At 49.7% G+C, this 25,450-nt stretch overlaps 1 protein-coding gene across 1 annotated transcript in view; it reads right to left on the bottom strand.

Annotated features, from left to right (window-relative positions):
* Positions 1-25,450, bottom strand: part of LOC134927618 (collagen alpha-6(VI) chain-like) — a 409,854-nt gene that overhangs the window by 197,136 nt on the left and 187,268 nt on the right. Inside the window, exons 16-20 of the mRNA XM_063922353.1 lie at positions 12,457-12,528; positions 11,718-11,744; positions 7,135-7,179; positions 6,057-6,110; positions 3,301-3,363 (exon numbers count right to left, since the gene is read on the bottom strand). Of these exons, the coding sequence (XP_063778423.1) occupies positions 3,301-3,363; positions 6,057-6,110; positions 7,135-7,179; positions 11,718-11,744; positions 12,457-12,528 (261 nt within the window). The remainder of the gene's footprint in view (positions 1-3,300; positions 3,364-6,056; positions 6,111-7,134; positions 7,180-11,717; positions 11,745-12,456; positions 12,529-25,450) is intronic.

Raw genomic sequence — 25,450 nt, 5'->3', positions numbered from 1 at the left:
ACACAGATCAGAAGGAAATAAAACTCACCCCAGTTGACCTGGTGTTGCTGCCAGAGGACTCCCCAGCAGGCTTCGTCATGGAGCCGGATAAACTCCAGCAGTCCCCTCCACAGCACATACCCACACCTCAACCCACCCCATCTGTGGAAAAGATGGCACACCCAGCAGATGAACGCCATCAGGAGTCACCTGCGTAAATTAACAGATGTCACAAGACTGGCACCGGGCACAAGAACCCAAATGGCCTATAACATTGACATGCGCCTCTTAAAGAGGGTACACACGGAGAGATCCATGCTTAAATTCAAAGCAATCTGACTAGATTGCTTAGAAATTAAGCACAGATCTCTCCGTGTGTAGGGTGCCGGCGACACATGCATGCCAAATCTAGTGAGATCGCTAATTTCACCGCTGGGTAAAATGAGTGCCCCCCCCTCGGTCAGCACACATCACGCTGAGTGCTGAGCGGGGGGAGAGATGTGTGCTGAGCGGTCTGTGCTAGATTTTTCAGCACACATCTCCCCCGTGTGTACGTGGTTTTAGAAATTAGTCAGGCTATTAGGGGCCATAGAGAGGCAGTTATTAGCCTACAAAGGGAGCTTGCAGGCCATAGGGCAATATTGGCAGCTTTGACAATTTCCTCAGTTAGTAGTCAGTCAGACTACCACTCCACAAACCGCATCACCAACCAGTACCCCCAATGCTCAGTGTGAACACATGTGGTGGTATGGCTAAAGGCCCAGGTAGGGGCAGAGGCAGCACAGGTCCATAAACATAATTCTGTGTTTCAATTTACATATTTTTGTTATATTTCTGTTTAATTTTATGTAGTAAGTAAACCCCTATATAGGGGTCTAATTAGTGCTAATGGTCTTAATAACTTATATGTGTATTTATAGGTGTTTAATTAGTGGAGGTTTACAACTCGCAGTCTACTACATTATGCGAGTTGTAGATTTTTAATGGGAAAACATCTGGATGCGAGTTTGGGCAATGCAAGAAGTGTAAATGCGAGATCAGTGTGAGTTTACATGTTCTCGCAGCCAATTACATGTGCGAGTTTGCAACTTTTGCGAGTTTCGTAGTAAACCCGTATATTTTGCAAACTCGCACCCTATTACATTCCGCACTAAATCTATACTGCAAGCTTTCTGGCTATGGGGGTAATTCCAAGTTGATCGCAGCAGGAATTTTGTTAGCAGTTGGGCAAAACCATGTGCACTGCAGGGGAGGCAGATATAACATGTGCAGAGAGAGTTAGATTTGGGTGGGTTATTTTATTTCTGTGCAGGGTAAATACCGGCTGCTTTATTTTTACACTGCAAATTAGATTGCAGATTGAACACACCACACCCAAATCTAACTCTCTCTGCACATGTTATATCTGCCTCCCCTGCAGTGCACATGGTTTTGCCCAACTGCTAACAAAAATCCTGCTGCGATCAACTTGGAATTATCCCCATTGTCCTTTACCCCTCCACTTCATCTGTCCTCCAATCTCAGTGCCAGTACCAGCAATCTACCTGGAAAGCATTTTCATTGGCTGAGGATTGGCGAACTTCACCATTTTGATAAGCCATATTGTGATAATGGTATGGCATATTAACAAAATGTTTGGAAATGTAGATCCATGCTGCAGCTGGTACACTACTGTATCCAGCATGCAATTTACAGAGGAACTATTTCCCTGGGCAGGTCAGTGTAACAAAGGTAAGCATGCTTTTACATCTACAAAGATATCTTCAGGACATACTGTTCCTGTTAGAATGATTAATGGGCCTAATTCAGACCTGATCGCTAGGGTGCGTTCTTTGCATCCCTGCGATCAGGTAGTCGCCGCCTACAGGGGGAGGGGGAGATCGCTGTGCAGGGGTGTGATCGCATGTGCAGGAGAGCTGCACAAACAGAAGTTTGTGCAGTCTCTGCACAGGCCAGGACTTACTCTTCCAGTGCGATGATCGGGGCCGAAGCGGACGTCAGAAACCCTCCCTTCAAACGCCTGGTCCCTCCTGCGTTTCTCCAGACACTCCTTAAAAATGGTCAGTTGCCACCCACAAACGGCCTCTTCCTGTCAGTCACCTTGCGATCGCCCGTGCGATCACTTTCTCGCACCATCCCGTGCCTGCCCGGCGATTTCCATTGCTGCGGACTGACGCGCCTGCGATTTGCGGTGCATTCGCATGCGCAGTTCAGCCTGATCGCAGGCTGTACGAAAACGCAGCCTAGAGATCAGGTCTGAATTAGGCCCAATGTTCCTGCAAATAGTCCTTTTGTGAGAATTCCACAGTGCAGCACAGATAATTAGTCAGATATCTGCATGTAAACGGCGTATCAGCATAAAGCACTGGTGTTGCACCAAGACTGAACCGGCTCACGCTTATCAAGCGACATCTGAGCCCAGCATTCTGGGCACAGCGATCACCTGACTGGTCTCTGCTGCAGCATATCTTCAGCTGCCAAAACAGATTGTATTTATGGGACTTTGCATGCGCCTGATGGCTGGAGCGGTATCAATCTACTGAGCGTCATCAAGCTCTCCTCCCCTGTGAGCGGTTCTCTCACCCACTTGGTGGGGCTACCATTATACCAATCCGGGAAAGGTAAATATTCACCCAAGACACCTTATACTGTTTTTGTCTTATTCTTCTATATATTGGCTGCATCATCATTTAACAAAAAGCTTTACTGGGACACAAGTGCTAAGCTCTCCACTTTCATACATAGGAGGAGAACGGCACGATAAAACCAGAAATACCCATAAGGATACAGATGCTTGAGCGGAATTAGCTTAGAAGTATGTATATGCTAAAAGGACAAAAAGTGTCAATTTAAAGTTTTATGTTACATATATTCATATGTAAATGCTACTTTTTTTGCTGATATTATCAGAATAAGTTTATCCACGTGAACAGTTACATATGATTTTAATGTCTGTGTATTTTATACTTTATACTTTTATATAATAAAATTGAATTGTACATGCGTCTTGTGTACTCCAATGGGAAGCAGATTTTACTCAGGTCAACTGTCCTAAACACCAATCATTAAAACCAGAGCAGTGATTTTGCTTTATATGTTTTCCCCTTTTTATAAAGTCTTCACCCAACACTTTTCTTCACTTGCTGCAGGTTTACTCTACGGATTATTCACCCATCTTTTATTGCCTTTAGAGACCAATCTTTGCATTTTCAAATTCACTAGCGCCAGGAATTTAGAACAGTTTCGGCTGTTCATTTCTTATTAATGCATAAATGTGGAAAGATGTACTTGCTCCTATAGGGAAAACATGACAATACTTACATGGTCTCCTCTAAGGCCGGGCTCTCCCTTTTCACCTGATTCTCCACGAGGTCCTTTTTTCCCCTAATATAATGTGAAATAAATGAAATTATTATTTTAATAACGTTAAAATATACAGATATTTATTTACAGAAACCAAAGCATTCATAGTAACTGAATGCAGCAGGGAGGAAATATTTCCTACATAGCTCACGTGTTACCTGTGAACCTGTTTTTTCTCCGTCATGTTTTTGTGTTATGTTGCTGTAATGCTGATTCTGTGTACACAGATTAGATCTGAGTTCTTGTCCAAAAGTTTCTATAACAGTATCTCATTTAGGGGTTTACTTATGAAGCGGATATAAATCAACTGTCCAGTGTGTAAGGTGGAGATTTGGCTTATTTCCACATCCCTCAGTTAAAGGATAGGTTTACTCCAGAGAAATCATAGATTTATCTGAAAGTAAAATATTTTGAGACCTTTACTACCATCCTTATGGAAATAGTGATATTGTTCAATCTTTACTGCTAGCTAAATCCCTCAAGGTCAAATACCAATTTGCAAGTGAGGACATTAGCAGTGCATATGCATATCACTGTAATGGAGCCCATACATCTTGCAAGTATTGCAGCAAATCCTAATTTTGTCAATGTCTGGGTCAGGGAATCGTGGAAATCCAACACAATGTGAAATCTTCATTTTGCTGATTCCAACCAAAAAATGATCAGAATCAGTGAGTTGGGGATATTTAATATGTAGAATTCTGCAGATCCCCCAACGGATCGGATTGACAGAATGGGGAATCGCGGCTTGGGTGTGTGGCCTTGCATAACCCTTCATAGTCAGGGTTCTGGTGCAAGTGCAATGGAGAAAACTTCCACTCTAGAGTGGAATTTAGCAAGACAGTTTTAAATTGCATCAGTACATTATTAGGGGGCTTCTGTCTATAATAAATAGACCCTTGAGTAGGATCATGGACTGTGCATACAGATCGGTTTTCTAGCAGAAACTAATCACGTAGCATACTGTATATCAGTCTGAAGTTTTCAGAGGGCACTGCAGTAATTAGCAGCAATAGAAGATCAAAATATAAATGCTGCTAACTAAAATGACTTGATACTAAATATTTTGCACAGAAACATGGGAATACTGAATAAAAATGTAACAGGCAGACTAAGGCAATAATACGATTACAGAATCACAGCAATAGGTATGTAGGGACCACTATAGACATTGCATGAAACACCCTATATAACAAATAAACTGTACGTGATATGCAGATAATACTGCTTGGGGCAACGCAATTCTAGACATTTTAGAGCCGTTGAGAAGAAGTGAGAACAGGAAGGATAAATATGACTGGGTCCACCTGCCACAGTCCTATATGATGTGGGAAAATATTTATCTGGCACAAAGGTAATATCTTTTATACATATATTTCTGCATACTCCCACAGTACAATGGAGTGTTGAAAAAATAAGTATAGTGGGCAAGATCTGATCTTCAGCAACCCAAGCACGTAAGAAATCTCAAATCTTTTTGCTGGTACCAAAGGTTGGGGCAGGTGCCATTATGGGGGTGGGAGGGTGCATGTAATGTCTGGTCATGACCATACCTACTAAAGAACCACATCACTTGAAAGAGGGGACTTTCTAAATATGGTTGACCCCTTAATAAATGGAAACCAAGATGGTGGAGACCTTACCCCATTTCAGTAGTGCAGTGGTTGTTGACTGGCGATCACACTAATCACCAGGCAATAACTTCCATGGCAGCACACAGTCTCAAAGGAAGTGCCCATCTCTCTAGCTGGCCCATCCTCTACACTACTATATTTTTTCTCTGTGACAACACTGAACACAGGTATCCACGGTTTTCACACTCAGTGTCCGAAATGAAGGGGTTAAAGGAGTAAGACAAGTAATAGCACAAATATCACCTGCATTAATGAAGGACTCTCAGAACATCACTGTATCCATGAACCTTTGTTGGAGTGGCACTATAGTAGAATTTACCAAGCTTTGATATCTTTACACTTTTTGGAGATTGGTCCAGGTAGCTAATGCCATTGTCAGATACCTGGATATTCCCATCACAGTTGGCTCCTGGGCTCCCTCCACTGCAGTCTATACTTGTGCAGGTGCAGCTTATGGCTGTGCTGTAGGCAAATCGGGCTGAACCTTGCAGTAAAGTGACAGCAGTGACAATATCCTGTCACGAAAATTTTGATAAATTGCAATATATTACTGCTGTTCTGTCACAAACAGACCGCTACGCAGTGCAAGATGACCTGCCAGGTCCCATGCAACTATGCTAACGTCAGGACTCTTTTTTGCCAAAAATTAATCTTACTTTCAATGTGATGTGATTAGGACGCACCAGGAGACTGTGCTGATTAATTTGATATACAAAACTTGTATATTGTGTGTGAATGAGTCAGCAAACGGAGCATGACAGAACTTATACTGGAAAAAAACGGTGGCTGCTACATTGCAGCACTATGTGTACAGATTCAGAGACTCAGTCACACACACAATATAAAAGTGTCATATATCAAATTAATCAGCACAGTATTCTGGTGCATCCTAGTCACATCGCATTGAAACTAAGATTAATTTTTTTTTAAGATTGATTTCTTTTGTTAAAAATCTTCTCTAACAGTGTACAGGTATCATCCAGTTTCCCTGTAAAAGGAGCAATTAAAACTATAACTGTCACCTAGCATTTATGGCTTGGAATCCAATTCCTTTGTAGACAAGAAATGTCATTGTTTTACCTGTGGCCCAGAGCTCCCAGTTTCCCCTGTTGGTCCAGGTGATCCACGGTCTCCCTGAACAAGAAAAACAATTTACTGTATATTAATCTCATGTAATTCATAAAACACTAATACTGTATGATAATTTTTAAGTGGTAAGGCAAGGACCTAGCCATGGTGTATTAAGTTCTCATTCCATCTTATGATCAAACTAAATATAGTTTGATTACATTTAGGCATTTATATACTGACATTAACGGAGAAAAGAACTTGTGTGTGTAAGTAGCTGGGAGATCTGATATTGCTTACTTCTGTGTTTTTACTGACCAGTAAGTGTTGTGTACTGTAACATTTTCTTATAAAGGGCAGGATGTACTTGGCATTGTATATGCGATGCGGTACATCCCGCTTCTTATTGGGTATTTACCGGAGTAAATAATGCCAATATGTACCTAGAAAGTGATTAAAATTGTAAAGGACACCACTCCCGATAAGAGCTGTCCTTTAGCGATAGAAGGATTTCTGTGTTTAGGACCCCGGAGCTTTTCTGCGCATGCGCAGAGTGACGTCATAGCCGCCAGGGGGTGCTAGGAGGGATCCAATTGGATCTCTCTCAGAAGGAGTTGCAGAGAGTAGCCCATAGGCTTCTTTTAGGTAATGCCAAATAAAGATGGCATTACCCACCGGCTCCAAGCGGTACATATAGGAAATGCGGACAAATTCCAGAAATGCAGTATTCTGATTTCTGGCCACATTTTCCCTTTAATACATTACGCTGATAGGATGGTTATAAACAAGACAGAGAAAGCATTCCCTGGGTCCATCATAATGTAAGTGCAGTATTCAATATATGCTTCTTAATGTTAGAATTATATTGTAGGTATTTACTCAATTATTTAGTCGCATTTAAAAACATTTTTTTATAATGTAGCATAGTGTTAAGTGACAGTGCTTGTCATCTGTCATTACTTCTTCATCATAACTTGGCCCTGACAAGAGCACTAAGGTAGGTGTCTTGTTACTTGAATGGAAATATACAAAAAATAAAACATTTTTTTTGAGCATTTAAGTATTTAACAGGAGTTATTATAACGATTACCTGCTCGCCTGGAACTCCATCAATTCCATTGTCACCATCATCTCCCTACAAAAATATAAACCAACATCAAGTTTACAGAACTCAAAAGTAGTATATACTGTATGCTGTAACTGTTACAATGTATAACATTGAAAGTAACATACACAGAATATAGCATACAGTAGATATAAGGACACACATTCACTGGCATCAATATACAAGCCTTTACAAGCATTTTCTCAGCCCCAGTAAAATGATTTACATGGGTATGGGACTAGAACTCCACAGTTTCAATTACCTAATACCCTTTAGCATTCATATACCTACATTGCATTACCTTGTTACTGATGCTGCTTTCTCAATTTACTTGCGTTCACCACAAGAAAACTCATTTGGTCAGTGATGAACACTCGATTGACATTCCCTATCAGCATGTGCAAGCTCTTGTTAAGCATGCTATGTGTGTCACTGTCATTTAAAGCAGTGGCTGAGGCAGTGAAAGCCTTATTGCACATATGACTTTCTTATAAGAAGACACAAGCTTGTAACACCCCAGTCTTGTACTGTGAACCCCCTCCTTTTTTGTTTAGCGACAACCCCTTTGGCAAAGAGATAACTCACACTGCACAAAATCAGTCTCTTTTACACTGAAATACTCTCTTTGCCCAAATTCTCCATATGACTGTGTGGAGATTCAAGGTTAATTCATAATTGAGATGCTACGGGCGGGGATGTCTATACAGTCATTGTGTGGACCTAATAATAATTTTAGGACACCTAATTGCTAGAATTCTATTTATTGGGCTAGGGGAGAGGGGACCACATCACAGTGGTGTGGAGTATAACAGGTGCGGTACAGCCAAGGACACTTGGGAATTCCACTGTCATGAGCCAAGTTAGACTTGCTTTAAATAATAGTTGCAACAACTCCAACCCATGTTGCTATGTCTCAAATGTAAACATCCAAAACACATAAAAAAGTTAGAATAAGGACATCTTGCATCAAAGTATTTGTAGTTCCACACAGAAAAAAATGCTGGTGCACACTCTAAAAACTAAGAACTGACAACCAGAGCAATTATATTAAAGTCTGCCATTGAACATGGAGTAAAATTGAGGTCCCACCTAACACGGCCAGGTGACCTGATCAGGTAGGTTCCTAACATTCCTAAGATTCAGGTTAAGAACATGTGACCCCCAGGCCAGCACAACCCAACCACTCCAAGGCATCACACAAGTGAGAAGTAGCAGTGTGAATTTTGTAGTAGTGTTGCATTATTAAGAGACATAGGTGCAAAATGTGTTTATATGCTGAAGGTTTTCGAATAGTACGCTCTGTTTACTGTATACTGTATGTACTTTATTTGCTATGTTTTTGCTTCAGCTTAAGGGGTATATGCAATTACCGGCGAATCGCGGCAATTTTTCGCCCGTTTTTTAATTCGACACAATTCGACCGTCGAATTACGGCAAGTGGGTGCCGGAATTCACCATATTCAATAAAAAACGGATTCGACAGTCCCGCTGTCGAAAAACGGCGGATTTGACGGATTTTGATTAGATTTTTTAAAAACGGTAAAAAACCCCCAAAAATTGCGTGGGGTCCCCCCTCCAAAGCATAACCAGCCTCGGGCTCTTCGAGCCGGTCCTGGTTCTAAAAATCCGGGGGAAAAACTGACAGGGGATCCCCCGTATTTTTAAAACACGCACCGGGCCCTGCGCCTGATGCTGGTGCAAAAAATACGGGGGACAAAAAGAGTAGGGGTCCCCTGTATTTTTTACACCAGCATCGGGCTCCACTAGCTGAACAGATAATGCCACAGCCGGGGGTCACTTTTATACAGCGCCCTGCGGCCGTGGCATTAAATATCCAACTAGTCACCCCTGGCCGGGGTACCCTGGGGGAGTGGGGACCCCTTCAATCAAGGGGTCCCCCCCCCAGCCACCCAAGGGCCAGGGGTGAAGCCCGAGGCTGTCCCCCCCATCCAAGGGCTGCGGATGGGGGGGCTGATAGCCTTGAGAAAATTGAAAGAATATTGTTTTTTCCAGTAGTACTACAAGTCCCAGCAAGCCTCCCCCGCAAGCTGGTACTTGGAGAACCACAAGTACCAGCATGCGAGTGGAAAAACGGGCCCGCTAGTACCTGTAGTTTTACTGGAAAAAAAATACCCAAATAAAAACAGGAGACACACACCGTGAAAGTAAAAGTTTATTTCATACATGCCGACACATACATACTTACCTATGTTGACCCGCCGACTGCCACGCCCCCCTCGTCACTGAAGAATCCGGGGTACCTGTGAATAAAATTATACTCACCTCAATCCAGTGTCCGGATCTTTTAAAATAATCCTCGGACTTGGCAAAACAACAAAACGAACACCCGGACCAAACGGACTGAAAGGGGTCCCATGTTTACACATGGGACCCCTTTCCACGAATGCCGGGACCCCACGTGACTCCTGTCACAGAAAGGTCCCTTCAGCCAATCAGCGAGCGCAACGTCGTGGCACTCTGCTGATTGGCTATGCGCGTCTGAGCTGTTAGACAGCGCATCGCAAAGCCTCTCCATTATATTCAATGGTGGGAACTTTGCGGTCAGCGGTGAGGTCACCCGCGGTCAGCGGCTGACCGCGGGTAACCCCACCGCTGACCGCAAAGTTCCCACCATTGAAACTAATGGAGGGAGCTGTGCGATGCGCTGTCTGCCAGCAGACGCGCATACAGCCAATCAGGAGAGTGCCACGAAGTGGCGCTTCCTGATTGGATGAAGGGACCTTTCTGTGACAGGAGTCACGGGGGGTCTCTGCATTCGGGGAAAGGGGTCCCATGTGTAAACATGGGACCCCTTTCAGTCCGCCTGGTCCGGGTGTTCGTTTTTTTTTTTTGCCAAGTACGTGGATTATAATAAAAGACCACAGGACACTGGATCAGGTGAGTATAATTTTATTCACAGGTACACCGTGGATTCTACTTGGACAAGTGGACAGAGGTCGGCGTGTGAACATAGGTAAGTATGTGTGTGTCGACATGTGTGAAATAAAGTTTTACTCTCACGGTGTGCGTGTCCTGTTTTTATTTGGGTATTTTTTTTCCAGTAGAACTACAGGTACCAGCGGGCCCGTTTTTCTCCCGCATGCTGGTACTTGTGGTTCTCCAAGTACCAGCTTGCGGGGGAGGCTTGCTGGGACTTGTAGTACTACTGGAAAAAACAATATTCTTTCAATTTTCTCAAGGCTATCAGCCTCCCATACGCAGCCCTTGGATGGGGGGGGGGGGACAGCCACGGGCTTCACCCCTGGCCCTTGGGTGGCTGGGGGGGGGACCCCTTGATTGAAGGGGTCCCCACTCCCCCAGGGTACCCCGACCAGGGGTGACTAGTTGGATACTTAATGCCACGGCCGCAGGGCGCTGTATAAAAGTGACCCCCGGCTGTGGCATTATCTGTCCAGCTAGTGGAGCCCGATGCTGGTGTAAAAAATACGGGGGACCCCTACACTTTTTGTCCCCCTTATTTTTTGCACCAGCACCAGGCGCAGAGCCCGGTGCTGGTTTTAAAAATACGGGGGATCCCCTGTCAGTTTTTTCCCCGGATTTTTAGAACCAGGACCGGCTCGAAAAGCCCGAGGCTGGTTATGCTTAGGAGGGGGGACCCCACGCAATTTTTTTTTCTGATTTTTAGCATTCCATTTAAAAAAAAATATATATATATATATATATATATATATTTTTTTTTTTTAAATATATAACTAATACTTGTGTCTCCAAAATAGACAAACCAAGTACCTAATCCCTTCTAATATAAATAGATATGCTATTACCAATAAAAAAAACACAAAAAAAACCATGTTTTTAAAAAAAAAATATTTGATTCCGCCAGCAAAGTGTGGCGGATTGAAAATGACGAATTTACTGTCTAAAAGCACTGTTGTCGAATTTACAAACTTCAATTGAATATACTTTTGTCGAATTGCCGCATTTGTACCATTGCAGAAATGTTGAATTTGACAAATGTCGAATTTCAAAAAGTCGAATTTGGAAAGTCCGTTTTTTTGACGAAAAGTACTGAATTGCATTGTCTAATTTTTATTTTTTTTGGCGAAAATGTCCCGTTTTTCGACATTTTCGGGAATTCGACCGCAATTGCATATACCCCTAAGACACTTAAGTCAATTAGTCTTTGTATATGTCAACAAAAACCCAGCAGCTATCTGAAAATTTGATTTGCTAAATTAAATTCAGTTTTTCCTTAGGTTCGTTTGTCCTTTATGTTTTACACTATCAATTGCTGTGTAAAAGATGGTATCCTAAAAAGTGGTTACCAATGGTGCTGGTCTATAATATAATGGAATGGTCAGATTATTCATACCTCCCAACATATTAAAAAATTCAAATCAGTATAAAAAAATTCCTACCCTCAATGAGCATCCCCCCCGATACAGTGAAACCTAACAGAAGTCCATTACTGGTAAGGATTGGTAAGGGTTAGGCAATTGTTTGGTTAATGTATGACTTTTATACTCTGTAGGTGAAAATGTATCTTTTAAAATATATGTTAATATAAATAAATACCAAATTACAACATAAATATTGAAAAAACTCACCCTATTACCTCGAAAGCCTCGCCCACCCTAAAAAAATATAATGCAACAGTTTATCAAGAATGCTGTAGATGCTTTTCTGTGGTCTCCAGCTTTTGGATTGGAACTGGAAATATGTTTCAGTGAAAACTCTGAACAATAAAGTTGTTGGACTCTAAAACTTGGTTATAACAAACATGACAAATGAAATAATACTGCTAATAACATAACTCAAACATATATGCATACAGTAAATAAAATGTATTCATCCCTAAGTCATTCTAATTATCACTATTATAATTAGCACTTTGATGAGCATATAGTAAGACAGTATTTTACAACACTAAGTAAATAGATAGAGAAAATTTTCTATAAGTATGGCAAAGGGAAACCTCCTACAATGCCGCAAACTCAATTTGTGTTTCTTTACTATTAAACCTATAAATAAATAGTTGCCTTTATAAGTAATAATATCAGAATTGTAAGGGAATGACAATTTGACAATGCATGCTTTTAGACCAGGTAATATAGTATTCAGCAATACACAATAGCTATAGATCAACACATCCAATGATAGGTATGTGACTTGCTAAGTGCTGACTGTCTCCAACCCTAGATGTAAAAGTTCCTACACAAATATCTGCATTACATGCTGTATTAATATTTTGTTGCAATATCTCCTAACAAACCCATGTATTTATTCAATGATGATGATATACACATGACTGTTAAGCGGAAGCATATCATATAGCATATAACTTACCTTTATTCCTCTAGGCCCTGGGCATCCTTCTTCTCCCTGTGTCCCATTTGATCCACGTGGCCCTCTCTCACCCTAAAAAAGTAAGAAGGTTGCAATTTTCCAGTATTATTTTTTCTGCATTATATGTTGCTTATTTACTGGACAGCATTTGTTTGTGCTCCACGGAAATTTAGAACAAATGTTATTTAAGTACTTTATAAAAAAACAATGGTCAAACTACAAGGATTTAAGGGGGGTACACATGGTAGCTATTTTTGCTTAATTTCTAAGCAATCTGACTAGACTTTAAGCACACATTGCTCCGTGTGTATAACGCATAGAGATAGCGATGCGCGGCCCCGTGTGTCGCTATCGCCGGCTCTAGATTGGCCTGCATGCAGGCACAATCTGTCTAGATCGAGAGGTTCTCATTGAGCCTTGCGGTCTAGTTAGGATCGGGCTAGCACAAAACCCAGCGTGTGTACAGACACCCACTGCGATGAGTGCTAAGCCCACATCGGGCTCAGCACACATAGCGCTGAGCCCGAATCGCTGCATGTGTACCCCCCTTTAGAGATCATTGCCTTGTAAATGGATGGTTCAATCTGTAACCTCTGTGCTGGGAAATTATTAATATGTTGGGAAATAATTACTGCATAAATGAAAGAACATGCTTTGTAATTCCCGTCAAGGAGAAGGCTAAAGTGACTGCTGGATCAGCTAGAACTTGCATAGCCAGGCCTGACATTTCCAAAGTGTTTCTGATTTTGGTGCTCCTGTTAGGCCGAATGATCTAACCTTTACAGATACATATGTAATTGCCCTGTTTTGCATACTATGTCCATATAGGATAGTTTGTCTTTTAATGCATCAAGATGACACTTTTCAGATGTTGCTCATTTCCTGCATGATCTCACTCAACACCACAGCAGAATTCTACATTCCACTGAATAACTGGAAAGAAGAAAACTGAATTTTACCATCATCATTGAAAGCATTTTAACTCATTTAACCTGCCACAATTAGCATTTTCAACAGCATGTAAAAAATACATACCTACTATGCATATTTTCCTGCTTGCGATTTGTTCTTGAAGTGATAACTTGTTTTACTGTTTTACTTACATTTGTAATTTTCATATGCTGCCCTAGCCTTCACTATCAGTGGCGCACGCAGGGGGGGTTTCAGAGTACCTGGAAACCCCCCTGATGAGCCGAATTTTCTATTTTTGAGACAGAGACACAGCTGTCTCCGTCTCAGCTAAAAGCGACCGTGAAGCTGCTGCCCTGCTGCAGCAACGGAGAGATACTGCACTGTATGTAGAGTAGCTCTCTTCTTACAGAATGCCCGGCGGGGAGCTGCTGGCTTCGCATGCTCAGCCACAGCAGCTCCCTCCGTTCTCACGCTGCTGCCCATCGATCTGCTCCCAGCTCCTGGTGGGGAAACAATTTGTGTATGTATATATTAGTAGTTATGTATGTATATATGCTTGTGTATGTATGTATGTATGTATGTATGTATGTGTGTGTGTATATACATATATATTATAAGGGCACGGTCGTGCCCTTATATTAAGGCTGAATCGAACAAACGGAATTCTCCCATAGGGAATTTCTGAGATGGGGGCATGGTGTTTGAGAGGCTACAACTCAAAAGTGACTGGACGTACTGAGCTGAAATTTGGCATGGGCGCGTAGAATCGTCACCCGGTGCTGCATGCCAAATTTCAGGGCAAAATAATAAAAAGTGAGGAATTGGGAGTAACCTAAAGTTCCAACTGTCAGTTTTTTTCTGCGATTTCCTCTGTGGCTTTTTGACAACGTTTTCCCATAGAGTGAATCAGAATTTTTTTGGGAAGGCATAACTCAGGATAGAGGACAAATTAAGACTTGGGGTTTGTTTTATTAGATAGATCTTGCCCCAGTGTAGTGCCTTTTGGGGTTGTGGTTTTTCAGAAAGTTATAATTTTTTTTTAATTAAGTAAAATATGCCCCATTATAAAGATAGGGCTTTTCAATTTGTTGCGGCTGCGCAGTGGCCGCCAGCAGGGGGTGAACACAGATGAGCTTCACTGGCTTGTACTGGCAGTTGGGCACGAGGAGCGAGCGGGAAGCAGTGTCTCGTGCATGACGAGGACAGCTGCAGGCGGCGGGAGGACGAGAAGGAGGGAGCGTCTACAAGATCCGGAGGAGATCGCGGGACGTGAGCGACGGAGGGAGCCTTACTGGGGGAGGAGAACGACGGAGCAGTCACACCGGAAGAAGCCGGAGGAAGCCGGGTCCCCTTCAGGAGTGTCAGCGGGAGGAGATAGCCGCAGGTCCACTTACCTCAGCGGGAGCGTCGGCAGGATGTATGCCATCATTTCTTATTTTTCTTCTACTTCTCCCGCCCTCCCTGCTGTGTCCGTCCATCCCCCCCGCCCTACCTGCTGTGTCCGTCCATCCCCCCCCGCCCTCCCTGTTGTGTCCATCCATCCCCCCCGCCCTCCCTGCTGTGTCCGTCCATCCCCCCCGCCCTCCCTGCTGTGTCCGTCCATCCCCCCCCCCGCCCTCCCTGCTGTGTCCGTCCATCCCCCCCGCCCTCCCTGCTGTGTCCGTTCATCCCCCCCCGCCCTCCCTGCTGTGTCCGTCCATCCCCCCCGCCCTCCCTGCTGTGTCCGTCCATCCCCCCCCCGCCCTCCCTGCTGTGTCCGTCCATCCCCCCCCGCCCTCCCTGCTGTGTCCGTCCATCCCCCCCGCCCTCCCTGCTGTGTCCGTCCATCCCCCCCGCCCTCCCTGCTGTGTCCGTCCATCCCCCCCCCGCCCTCCCTGCTGTGTCCGTCCATCCCCCCCCGCCCTCCCTGCTGTGTCCGTCCATCCCCCCCCGCCCACCCTGCTGTGTCCGTCCATCCCCCCCCGCCCTCCCTGCTGTGTCCGTCCATCCCCCCCCGCCCTCCCTGCTGTGTCCGTCCATCCCCCCCCGCCCTCCCTGCTGTGTCCGTCCATCCCCCCCCCGCCCTCCCTGCTGTGTCCGTCTATCCCCCCCCGCACTCCCTGCTGTGTCCGTCCACCCCCCCCCGCCCTCCCTGCTGTGTCCGTCCATCCCCCCCCGCCCTCCCTGCTGTGTCCGTCCATCCCCCCCCGCCCTCCCTGCTGTGTCCGTCCATCCCCCCCGCCCTCCCTGCTGTGTCCGTCCATCCCCCCCCGCCCTCCCTGCTGTGTCCGTCTATCCCCCCCGCCCTCCCTGCTGTGTCCGTCCACCCCCCCCCCCCCGCCCTCCCTGCTGCTGTGTCCGTCCATCCCCCCCGCCCTCCCTGCTGTGTCCGTCCAACCCCCCCCCCGCCCTCCCTGCTGTGTTCGTCCATCCTGCCCTCCCTGCTGTGTCCGTCCATCCCCCCCCCCGCCCTCCCTGCTGTGTCCATCCATCCCCCCCGCTGTGTCCATCCATCCCCCCCGCCCTCCCTGCTGTGTCCGTCCAACCCCCCCGCCCTCCCTGCTGTGTCCGTCCATCCCCCCCGCCCTCCCTGCTGTGTCCGTTCATCCCCCCCGCCCTCCCTGCTGTGTCCGTCCATCCCCCCCGCCCTCCCTGCTGTGTCCGTCCATCCCCCCGCCCTCCCTGCTGTGTCTGTCCATCCCCCCCCGCCCTCCCTGCTGTGTCCGTCCATCCTGCCCTCCCTGCTGTGTCCGTCCATCCCCCCCCCCGCCCTCCCTGCTGTGTCCGTCCATCCCCCCCGCCCTCCCTGCTGTGTCCGTCTATGCCCCCCGCCCTCCCTGCTGTGTCCGTCCACCCCCCCCCGCCCTCCCTGCTGCTGTGTCCGTCCATCCCCCCCGCCCTCCCTGCTGTGTCCGTCCAACCCCCCCCCGCCCTCCCTGCTGTGTCCGTCCATCCTGCCCTCCCTGCTGTGTCCGTCCATCCCCCCCCCGCCCTCCCTGCTGTGTCCATCCATCCCCCCCGCTGTGTCCATCCATCCCCCCCGCCCTCCCTGCTGTGTCCGTCCATCCCCCCCGCCCTCCCTGCTGTGTCCGTCCATCCCCCCCGCCCTCCCTGCTGTGTCCGTTCATCCCCCCCGCCCTCCCTGCTGTGTCCGTCCATCCCCCCCCGCCCTCCCTGCTGTGTCCGTCCATCCCCCCCGCCCTCCCTGCTGTGTCTGTCCATCCCCCCCGCCCTCCCTGCTGTGTCCGTCCATCCTGCCCTCCCTGCTGTGTCCGTCCATCCCCCCCCCCGCCCTCCCTGCTGTGTCCGTCCATCCCCCCCCCCGCCCTCCCTGCTGTGTCCGTCCATCCCCCCCCGCCCTCCCTGCTGTGTCCGTCCATCCCCCCCCGCCCTCCCTGCTGTGTCCATCCATCCCCCCCCGCCCTCCCTGCTGTGTCCGTCCATCCCCCCCGCCCTCCCTGCTGTGTCCGTCCATCCCCCCCCGCCCTCCCTGCTGTGTACGTCCAACCCCCCCCCCCCCCGCCCTCCCTGCTGTGTCCGTCCATCCTGCCCTCCCTGCTGTGTCCGTCCATCCATCCTGCCCTCCCTGCTGTGTCCGTCCATCCCCCCCCGCCCTCCCTGCTGTGTCCGTCCATCCCCCCCCGCCCTCCCTGCTGTGTCCGTCCATCCCCCCCGCCCTCCCTGCTGTGTCCGTCCATCCTCCCCGCCCTCCCTGCTGTGTCTGTCCTTCTCCCCCCCCGCCCTCCCTGCTGTGTCCGTCCATCCCCCCCGCCCTCCCTGCTGTGTCCGTCCATCCCCCCCGCCCTCCCTGCTGTGTTCGTCCATCCCCCCCCCTCCCTGCTGTGTCCGTCCATCCCCCCCTGCCCTCCCTGCTGTGTCCGTCCATCCCCCCTGCCCTCCCTGCTGTGTCCGTCCATCCCCCCCCCGCCCTCCCTGCTGTGTCCGTCCATCCCCCCCCCGCCCTCCCTGCTGTGTCCGTCCATCCATCCCCCCCCGCCCTCCCTGCTGTGTCCGTCCATCCCCCCCCGCCCTCCCTGCCGTGTGTCTGTCCATCCCCCCCCGCCCTCCCTGCCGTGTGTCCGTCCATCCCCCCCCGCCCTCCCCGCCGTGTGTCCGTCCACCCCCCCCCCGCCCTCCCCGCCGTGTGTCCATCCATCCCCCCCGCCCTCCCCGCCGTGTGTCCGTCCATCACCCCCCGCCCTCCCTGCCGTGTGTCCGTCCATCCCCCCCGCCCTCCATGACGTGTGTCCGTCCATCCCCCCCCGCCCTCCCCGCCGTGTGTCCGTCCATCCCCCCCCGCCCTCCCCGCCGTGTCCGTCCATCCCCCCCCGCCGTGTGTCCGTCCATCCCCCCTGCCCTCCCCGTGTGTCCGTCCATCCCCCCCGCCGTCCCCAGACGCAGCACCTGACACTCACACGGACCTGGTACACACGCACACACTCACACGCAGCACCTGACACACAGACACGCAGCACCTGACACACACACACAGACGCGCAGCGCCTGACACACACAGACGCGCAGCGCCTGACACACACAGACACGCAGCACCTGACACACACGCAGCGCCTGACACACACAGACACGCAGCACCTGACACACACGCAGCGCCTGACACGCGCAGCACCTGACACACACGCAGCACCTGACACACACACTCACACGCACCTGACACACACTCACACGCACCTGACACACACACGCAGCACCTGACACACACACGCAGCACCTGACACACACGCAGCACCTGACACACACACTCACACGCACCTGACACACACACGCAGCACCTGACACATACACGCAGCACCTGACACACACACGCACCTGACACATGCACTCACACGCAGCACCTGACACACACGCAGACACGCAGCACCTGACGCAGACACGCAGCACCTGACACACACACACATGCAGCACCTGACACACACACGCAGCACCTGACACACGCAGCACCTGACACACGCAGACACGCAGCACCTGACACACGCAGACACGCAGCACCTGACACACGCAGCACCTGACACACGCAGACACGCAGCACTTGACACACACACACACAGCAACTGACACACACACACACACACACAGCACCTGACACACACACACACACACAGCACCTGACACGCAGACATGCAGCGCCTGACACACACACGCAGACATGCAGCGCCTGACAGACACACGCAGATATGCAGCACCTGACACACATACAGACATGCAGCACCTGACACACACACACACACACACACACACACACACACGCAGCACCTGACACACAGACGCAGCACCTGACACTCACACGGACCTGACACACACGCACACACTCACACGCAGCACCTGACACACACACAAACGCAGCACCTGACACACACACACAGACGCGCAGCGCCTGACACACACAGACACACAGCACCTGACACACACACACAGATGCGCAGCGCCTGACACACACAGACGCGCAGCGCCTGACACACACAGACGCGCAGCGCCTGACACACACAGACACGCAGCGCCTGACACACACAGACACGCAGCGCCTGACACACACAGACACGCAACGCCTGACAGACACGCAGCGCCTGACAGACACGCAGCGCCTGACAGACACGCTCACACGCACTCACGCGCAGCGCCTGACGCTCACACGCACTCCCACGCAGCGCCTGACGCTGACACGCACTCCCACGCAGCGCCTGACGCTGACACGCACTCCCACGCAGCGCCTGACACGCACACGCACTCACACGCAGCGCCTGACACGCACACGCACTCACACGCAGCGCCTGACACGCACACGCACTGACACGCAGCGCCTGACACGCACTGACACGCACACGCACTCACACGCAGCGCCTGACACGCACACGCAGCGCCTGACACGCACACGCACTCACACGCAGCGCCTGACACGCACACGCAGCGCCTGACACGCACACGCAGCGCCTGACACACACACGCACATACTAGTGATGAGTGGGTTCGGTTCGTCGGAATCCGGACCCCCCGAACTTCACCCATTTTACACGAGGCAGGTTCGAACCTTCCCGCCTTGCTCGGCTAACCCGAGCGCGCCCGAACGTCATCATCCCGCTGTCGGATTCTCACGAGATTCGGATGTCTGCATTCGTGGAAAGGGGTCCCATGTGTAAACATGGGACCCCTTTCAGTCCGTCTGGTCCGGGTGTTCGGTTTGTTGTTTTGCCAAGTACGTGGATTTAATCTGGAACCTGGATCAGGTGAGTATAATTATCTTTTATTTTCAGGTACCCGTGGATTCTACTTGGAGAAGAGGACCGACTGCTTCGTGTCAACATAGGTAAGTATGTGTGTGTCGGCAGGTGTGAAATAAAGTTATACTTTCACGGTGTCTGTGTCCTGTTTTTATTTGGGTATTTTTTTTCCAGTAGAACTACAGGTACCAGCGGGCCCGTTTTTCTCCCGCATGCTGGTACTTGTGGTTCTCCAAGTACCAGCTTGCGGGGGAGGCTTGCTGGGACTTGTAGTACTACTGGAAAAAACAATATTCTTTCAATTTTCTCAAGGCTATCAGCCTCCCATCCGCAGCCCTTGGATGGGGGGGACAGCCTCGGGCTTCACCCCTGGCCGTTGGGTGGCTGGGGGGGGACCCCTTGATTGAAGGGGTCCCCACTCCCCCAGGGTACCCCGGCCAGGGGTGACTAGTTGGATATTTAATGCCACGGCCGCAGGGCACTGTATAAAAGTGACCCCCGGCTGTGGCATTATCTGTCCAGCTAGTAGAGCCCGATGCTGGTGTAAAAAATACGGGGGACCCCTACTCTTTTTGTCCCCCGTATTTTTTGCACCAGGCGCAGAGCCCGGTGCTGGTTTTAAAAATACGGGGGATCCCCTGTCTGTTTCTTCCCCGGATTTTTAGAACCAGGACCGGCTCGAAGAGCCCGAGGCTGGTTATGCTTTGGAGGGGGGACCCCACGCAATTTTTTATTTTTCCGGGTTTTTTACATTCCATTTAAAAAAAAAAATAATCTTTTAAAAAATATATAAATAATACTTGTGCCTCCAAAAAAGACAAACCAAGTACCTAATCCCTTCTAATATAGATATGCTATTACAAAAAAAAAAACTTTTATTTATTAGATTCCGCCTGCAAAGTGTGGCGGATTGAAAATGACGAATTTACTGTTTAAAAGCACTGTTGTCGAATTTACAAACTTCAATTGAATATACTTTTGTCGAATTGCCGCATTTGTACCATTGCAAAAAAGTCGAATTTTTCAAATGTCGAATTTTTAAAAAAATCGAATTTTGAAAGCCTGTAAGAATAGGCCCGCCCCCTTCACATCAGCCGTCCCCTTCTACCCCTGTACCTTGCTCTCTCCTGTCTGTGCTCTCTCCCGTCTGTAGGACTAGGCCCCGCCCCCTTCTTACCCTCCAGTGACTGCTCTCTCCTGACAAGTGGACCAGGCCTGCCCCCTACACGCTGCTGGTGTCTTCATTGTTACTTGGTCTGGAGCTCCGTTGGGGAGAGAACTCACGTGAGCTCATTAAGAATGAGGAACTGGGATGTTTTAATTTTATTGTGAGTAGTGTAGTGTGGTGATGTAGTATGTTGTATGGGGGGTATAGTGTAATTATGAAGTGCAGCATATGGGAGGGCTATAGCATAGTGATGTAGTGTGGCATATGGGGGGTGGTAGCGCATAGGCGTGCGTACAGGGGGTGCCTGGTGCGCACAGGCACTCCCTAATGTCCAGCACCGCTGCACGCCACGCTTGCTGTAGCACAGTGATCGCTGAGTGTGTGATCGGTGGAGCCTAGACTGCAGCTCATTTCCGTACCTCCCACCACCGCTGCGCCCGCCCCCCCTCTGCCTGCTGCTAATACTATGCTGAGTGCATTTGTCGGCGGCCTCACTGGGGGGACTGGCGTCACCTTGCAATGTGACGTGGTGATGTCCGCCCATGCTCTCCTCCCGCCCACCTGTGCTTTCCTCCCGCTGCGGTCTCTCAGTCCTAGTGTGCCGCGGCCGCCACACCACTGGGGACTGGGAGCCGCCGGCAGACACATTCTGCTGAGACTTACTTGTCAGTGCGGGTTCCGGACGGCAGGCGGCGGGTGGGAGGGCAGACGGGGAGCAGGTGTCACAAGGAGTGTGTGGGTAACTAATTCACAATACTTCCGCTCAACGTGGCACTGCTGGTCCTTCATCTCCCATGTCTCTTCACCAGGTGGCGGGCGGCCCGGAAATTAAGTGATGTGTTGTGCAGCAGTCAGTGTGAAGTGACTGTGAGTAACACTGGTGGTGCTGATGATGCTGCTGCAGAATCGGGAAGCAATTAATTCATAAATATAATGTACTGTATCAATGTATTATACATACATAAACATGTACACACGGGTATTTGTGTATACATGTATATACATGAGTGTGTGTGTGTGTGTGTGTGTGTGTGTGTGTGTGTGTGTGTGTGTGTGTGTGTATATATATATATATATATATATATATATATATGTATATGACTTGGGGTTTGTTTTATTAGATAGAGCATGTCCCAGTGAAGTGCCTTTTGGGGTTGTGGTTTTTCAGAAAGTTACAGGTTTTTTTTAATTAAGAGAAATATGCCCCATTATAGAGATCGGGCATTTCAATTTGTTGCGTCTGCACAGTGGCCGCCAGCAGGGGGTGTACTAGAGTGCCTTCACTTGAGAGCCGCAATATGGCCGCCTTCTCCCCGGTTATTCTGTTAATAGGAAAATAACCTCACAGGTTCACATAGGGCAGAGTTGCCACTACTAGTGCAGGGCTGTAACGTACAGTACTAAGGAAAAGCCATATACTAAAGCGGCACGGTGACCTCACCCCTCTCAGAGACACCAGGGCGCAGCACACTGTACGGGGTACACTTGGTACACACACCTGTTAGCTCAGGGCAGCACTATAGGACCCTCCTGTAATGCTGTGCTGGCGGCGTGTAGTGATCAGGGCACTGGGAGACTGGCTGGCTGGTCTCCGTCTCTGCTGCCTATAGAACTTCCACCTCTGTTATATATCAGGGCTGCTCTCCTGTGTGTTCTCTTCCTCTCCTACCTCACACTGGAACTGGCCGCCCAGAGAACGAGAGGGCAGCGGCTGACATCAGAGAGGGTGCAGCAATCTGTGTGGGCAGAGCCCCTCACAGCAAGGTGTCCTTATGCTGTGCCCCGTGTAATCACTGTGATCCATACAGACTCTCACCCTGGTATGCTCTCTATTTATTATTTATTTTTTTACACTGCGGCATGCTCGAGGGAAGGGAGCAGGCACCCAGCCCCCCACCCCACCCCACCGCCACTACTCCTCCGCCAGCATCACTGGCGAGCCGGTCAGTGTTCCGGCGGCAATGAGCAGTAGGCAGCCACCAGCAACAACAGCCAGGAAGCTGTTACTCCCGGCAGCAGTAGCGTCAAGCTGCAATTCAGCCAGCGGCACGATGATCCGTGAGACAGTGGCAGCACAGGGAAGCAGTACCCCCTCCAATCGCAGCACCAACCTGGAGACTGAGGCAGCAACCCACCCCCAGCAGCAGCACCACCCTGATGATAGGTAAGATGCATTTTGGTGTCACAAGAAGGTGGCCGGAGTAGTGGCTGGCTGTGGTCACACCCCGGGCAAAAGTGATAGTGATTTCAGTGTTCCCTTGCGCGGGGATTGGATGTGTAGATGTATGGAGGCTATGTTTGTATAGATGTGAGCGGCAGTGTGCGGATGTATGAGAGCGGCAGTGTGCGGATGTATGAGAGCGGCAATGTACGGCTGTATAACTGCGTTGGTGTGCGGCTGTATGAGTGCGATGGTGTGCGGCTGTAAGAGTGCGATGGTGTGCGGCTGTAAGAGTGCGATGGTGTGCGGCTGTAAGAGTGCGATGGTGTGCGGCTGTAAGAGTGCGATGGTGTGCGGCTGTAAGAGTGCGATGGTGTGCGGCTGTAAGAGTGCGATGGTGTGCGGCTGTAAGAGTGCGATAGTGTGCGGCTGTAAGAGTGCGATGGTGTGCGGCTGTAAGAGTGCGATGGTGTGCGGCTGTAAGAGTGCGGCAGTGTGCGGCTGTAAGAGTGCGGCAGTGTGCGGATGTATGAGAGCGGGGTTGTACGGATGTATGAGAGCGGCAGTGTATGGATGTATGAGAGCAGCAGTGTACAGTTGTGTGAGAGTGGCAGTGTGCGGATGTATGAGAGTGGCGGTGTACGGATGTATGAGAGCGGCAGTGTATGGATGGCAGCGTCATAGGGAGGGATGTCGGAATGCTGTTAGGGTTCCTAATACAAAATGTAATCCGTATAGTGGGCGGGGCTGGCACCATGGCACCACGTTGGGCTTGATGGGCAGGTAGTGCGGCAAGCACACCCAAATTGGCGTCTGACGTCGCCCGCAGTCCACACTGTTGTGAGGAGTCAGAGTTAATTTTGACTGTGTAGTGTACTCACAGAGGACCTACCGCCCGTCCCCTCCTCGCATCTGAGCAGCAGGTCACGCTCTTATTTTCTTTTTAATCAGGAGAGGCCGAGTGAACTGTGAGCAGGGGGGCAGAGCTACATGGGACCCAGAAGGGCTGCTGTGCTGTCAGAGAGGGAGAGGAAGAGAGAGATGAAGCTACTGCAGATCCCCAGCTGATTGTGAGGTGCCGGGTTGAAGGGTGATGTGATCACCCTTCTCCCTTGCTGCCGCTGGGGACCGCATCTAGGCTTCCTCCATCGAGGGCATGCGGCGCAGCAGTGGGCAGCATGTAATGAGTTTGTCTGACTCATTATACTGCTGCCTGTTGTGGAAACCTCCGTCCTTACGGACTGGTGTACATGCCCAGCACAGAGGTGACAGTGTTGGTGGAAGTGCTGCCCAGCTCTGACCCTGCAGGCCTCCGTGATCTGGCTGCGGCCGCTGCTGCTGCGGCCTGAAACCCCTGCCGGTCCCCTCCATAGACTTCCGCCTGGCCAGCGCTGAGGTACTAGGGGTAGCCCAGCTGCGGGAAGGGTATGTCTCTGGATTTCTCTCCGGCAGGGGAAGGTGACAGCGGCGGAGGAAGTGCTACCCACCTCAGACACTACAGGCCTCCCCGATCCAGCTGCGGCCACAGCTGATGCTGCCAGAACCCCCTGCTGGTCTCCTTTGTTGACTGCCGCATGGCCAGTGCTGAAGTACTGGGGGTAAGCCAGCTACGGGAAGAGTGTCTCTGCCTCGGGCTCTCTCTCTCTGGCAGGGGAAGGAAGGGCTGATTCTCTGGCACAACAGGGAGGGCTGGGCTCCAGGAACACAGCACTGGAAGAAACAGGAGGCCGAACTCATGACCAAAAAGTGAGCAGTGCAGTGATCAGCCCCCTGGTCTTTCCCTCTCTCTGGGTAGAGCTGTATTCTACAGAGAGAGCTGGGATGGGAAGAAGGGGAACGGCACTTGACATACACATACACGCGCAACACCTGACACACACACACATACGCGTGCGGCACCTGACACACACACACACACACACACACACACACGTAGCATCAGACACAATAAAATAAACATGCAGCACCTGACCCACACATACTCGCGCAACACCTGACACACACACATATACACGTGCGGCACCTGACACACACACGTAGCATCAGACACAATAGAATAAACATGCAGCACCTGACACATACATATACACGCACACCATCAGACACACACATACACATGCAGCACCTTACTCACACACACATAGACACGTGTAGCACCTAACGCACACACATGTACACGCGCAGCACCTGACGCACACTCATGTACACACGCAGCACCTGACGCACACTCATGTACACGCGCAGCACCTAATGCACACTCATGTACACATGCAGCACCCGACGCACACTCATGTACACGCGCAGCACCTAATGCACACTCATGTACACGCGCAGCACCTGACGCACACTCATGTACACGCGCAGCACCTGACACAGACATACGTATTCATGCACAGCACCAGACATACACTTGTACACACGCGGAGCACCTGATACACACATATACACCCGCAACACCTGACACACACACACGTGCGGCAGTTGACGCATACACACGCACCATCAGACACACTCATATATACACGCAGCACCTGACACACA

This window comes from Pseudophryne corroboree, chromosome 5 (assembly GCF_028390025.1).
Source record: "Pseudophryne corroboree isolate aPseCor3 chromosome 5, aPseCor3.hap2, whole genome shotgun sequence".
Taxonomy (NCBI): domain Eukaryota; kingdom Metazoa; phylum Chordata; class Amphibia; order Anura; family Myobatrachidae; genus Pseudophryne; species Pseudophryne corroboree.
Note: the sequence above shows the minus strand (reverse complement) of the source record. Positions and strands in the feature narration are given on the sequence as shown.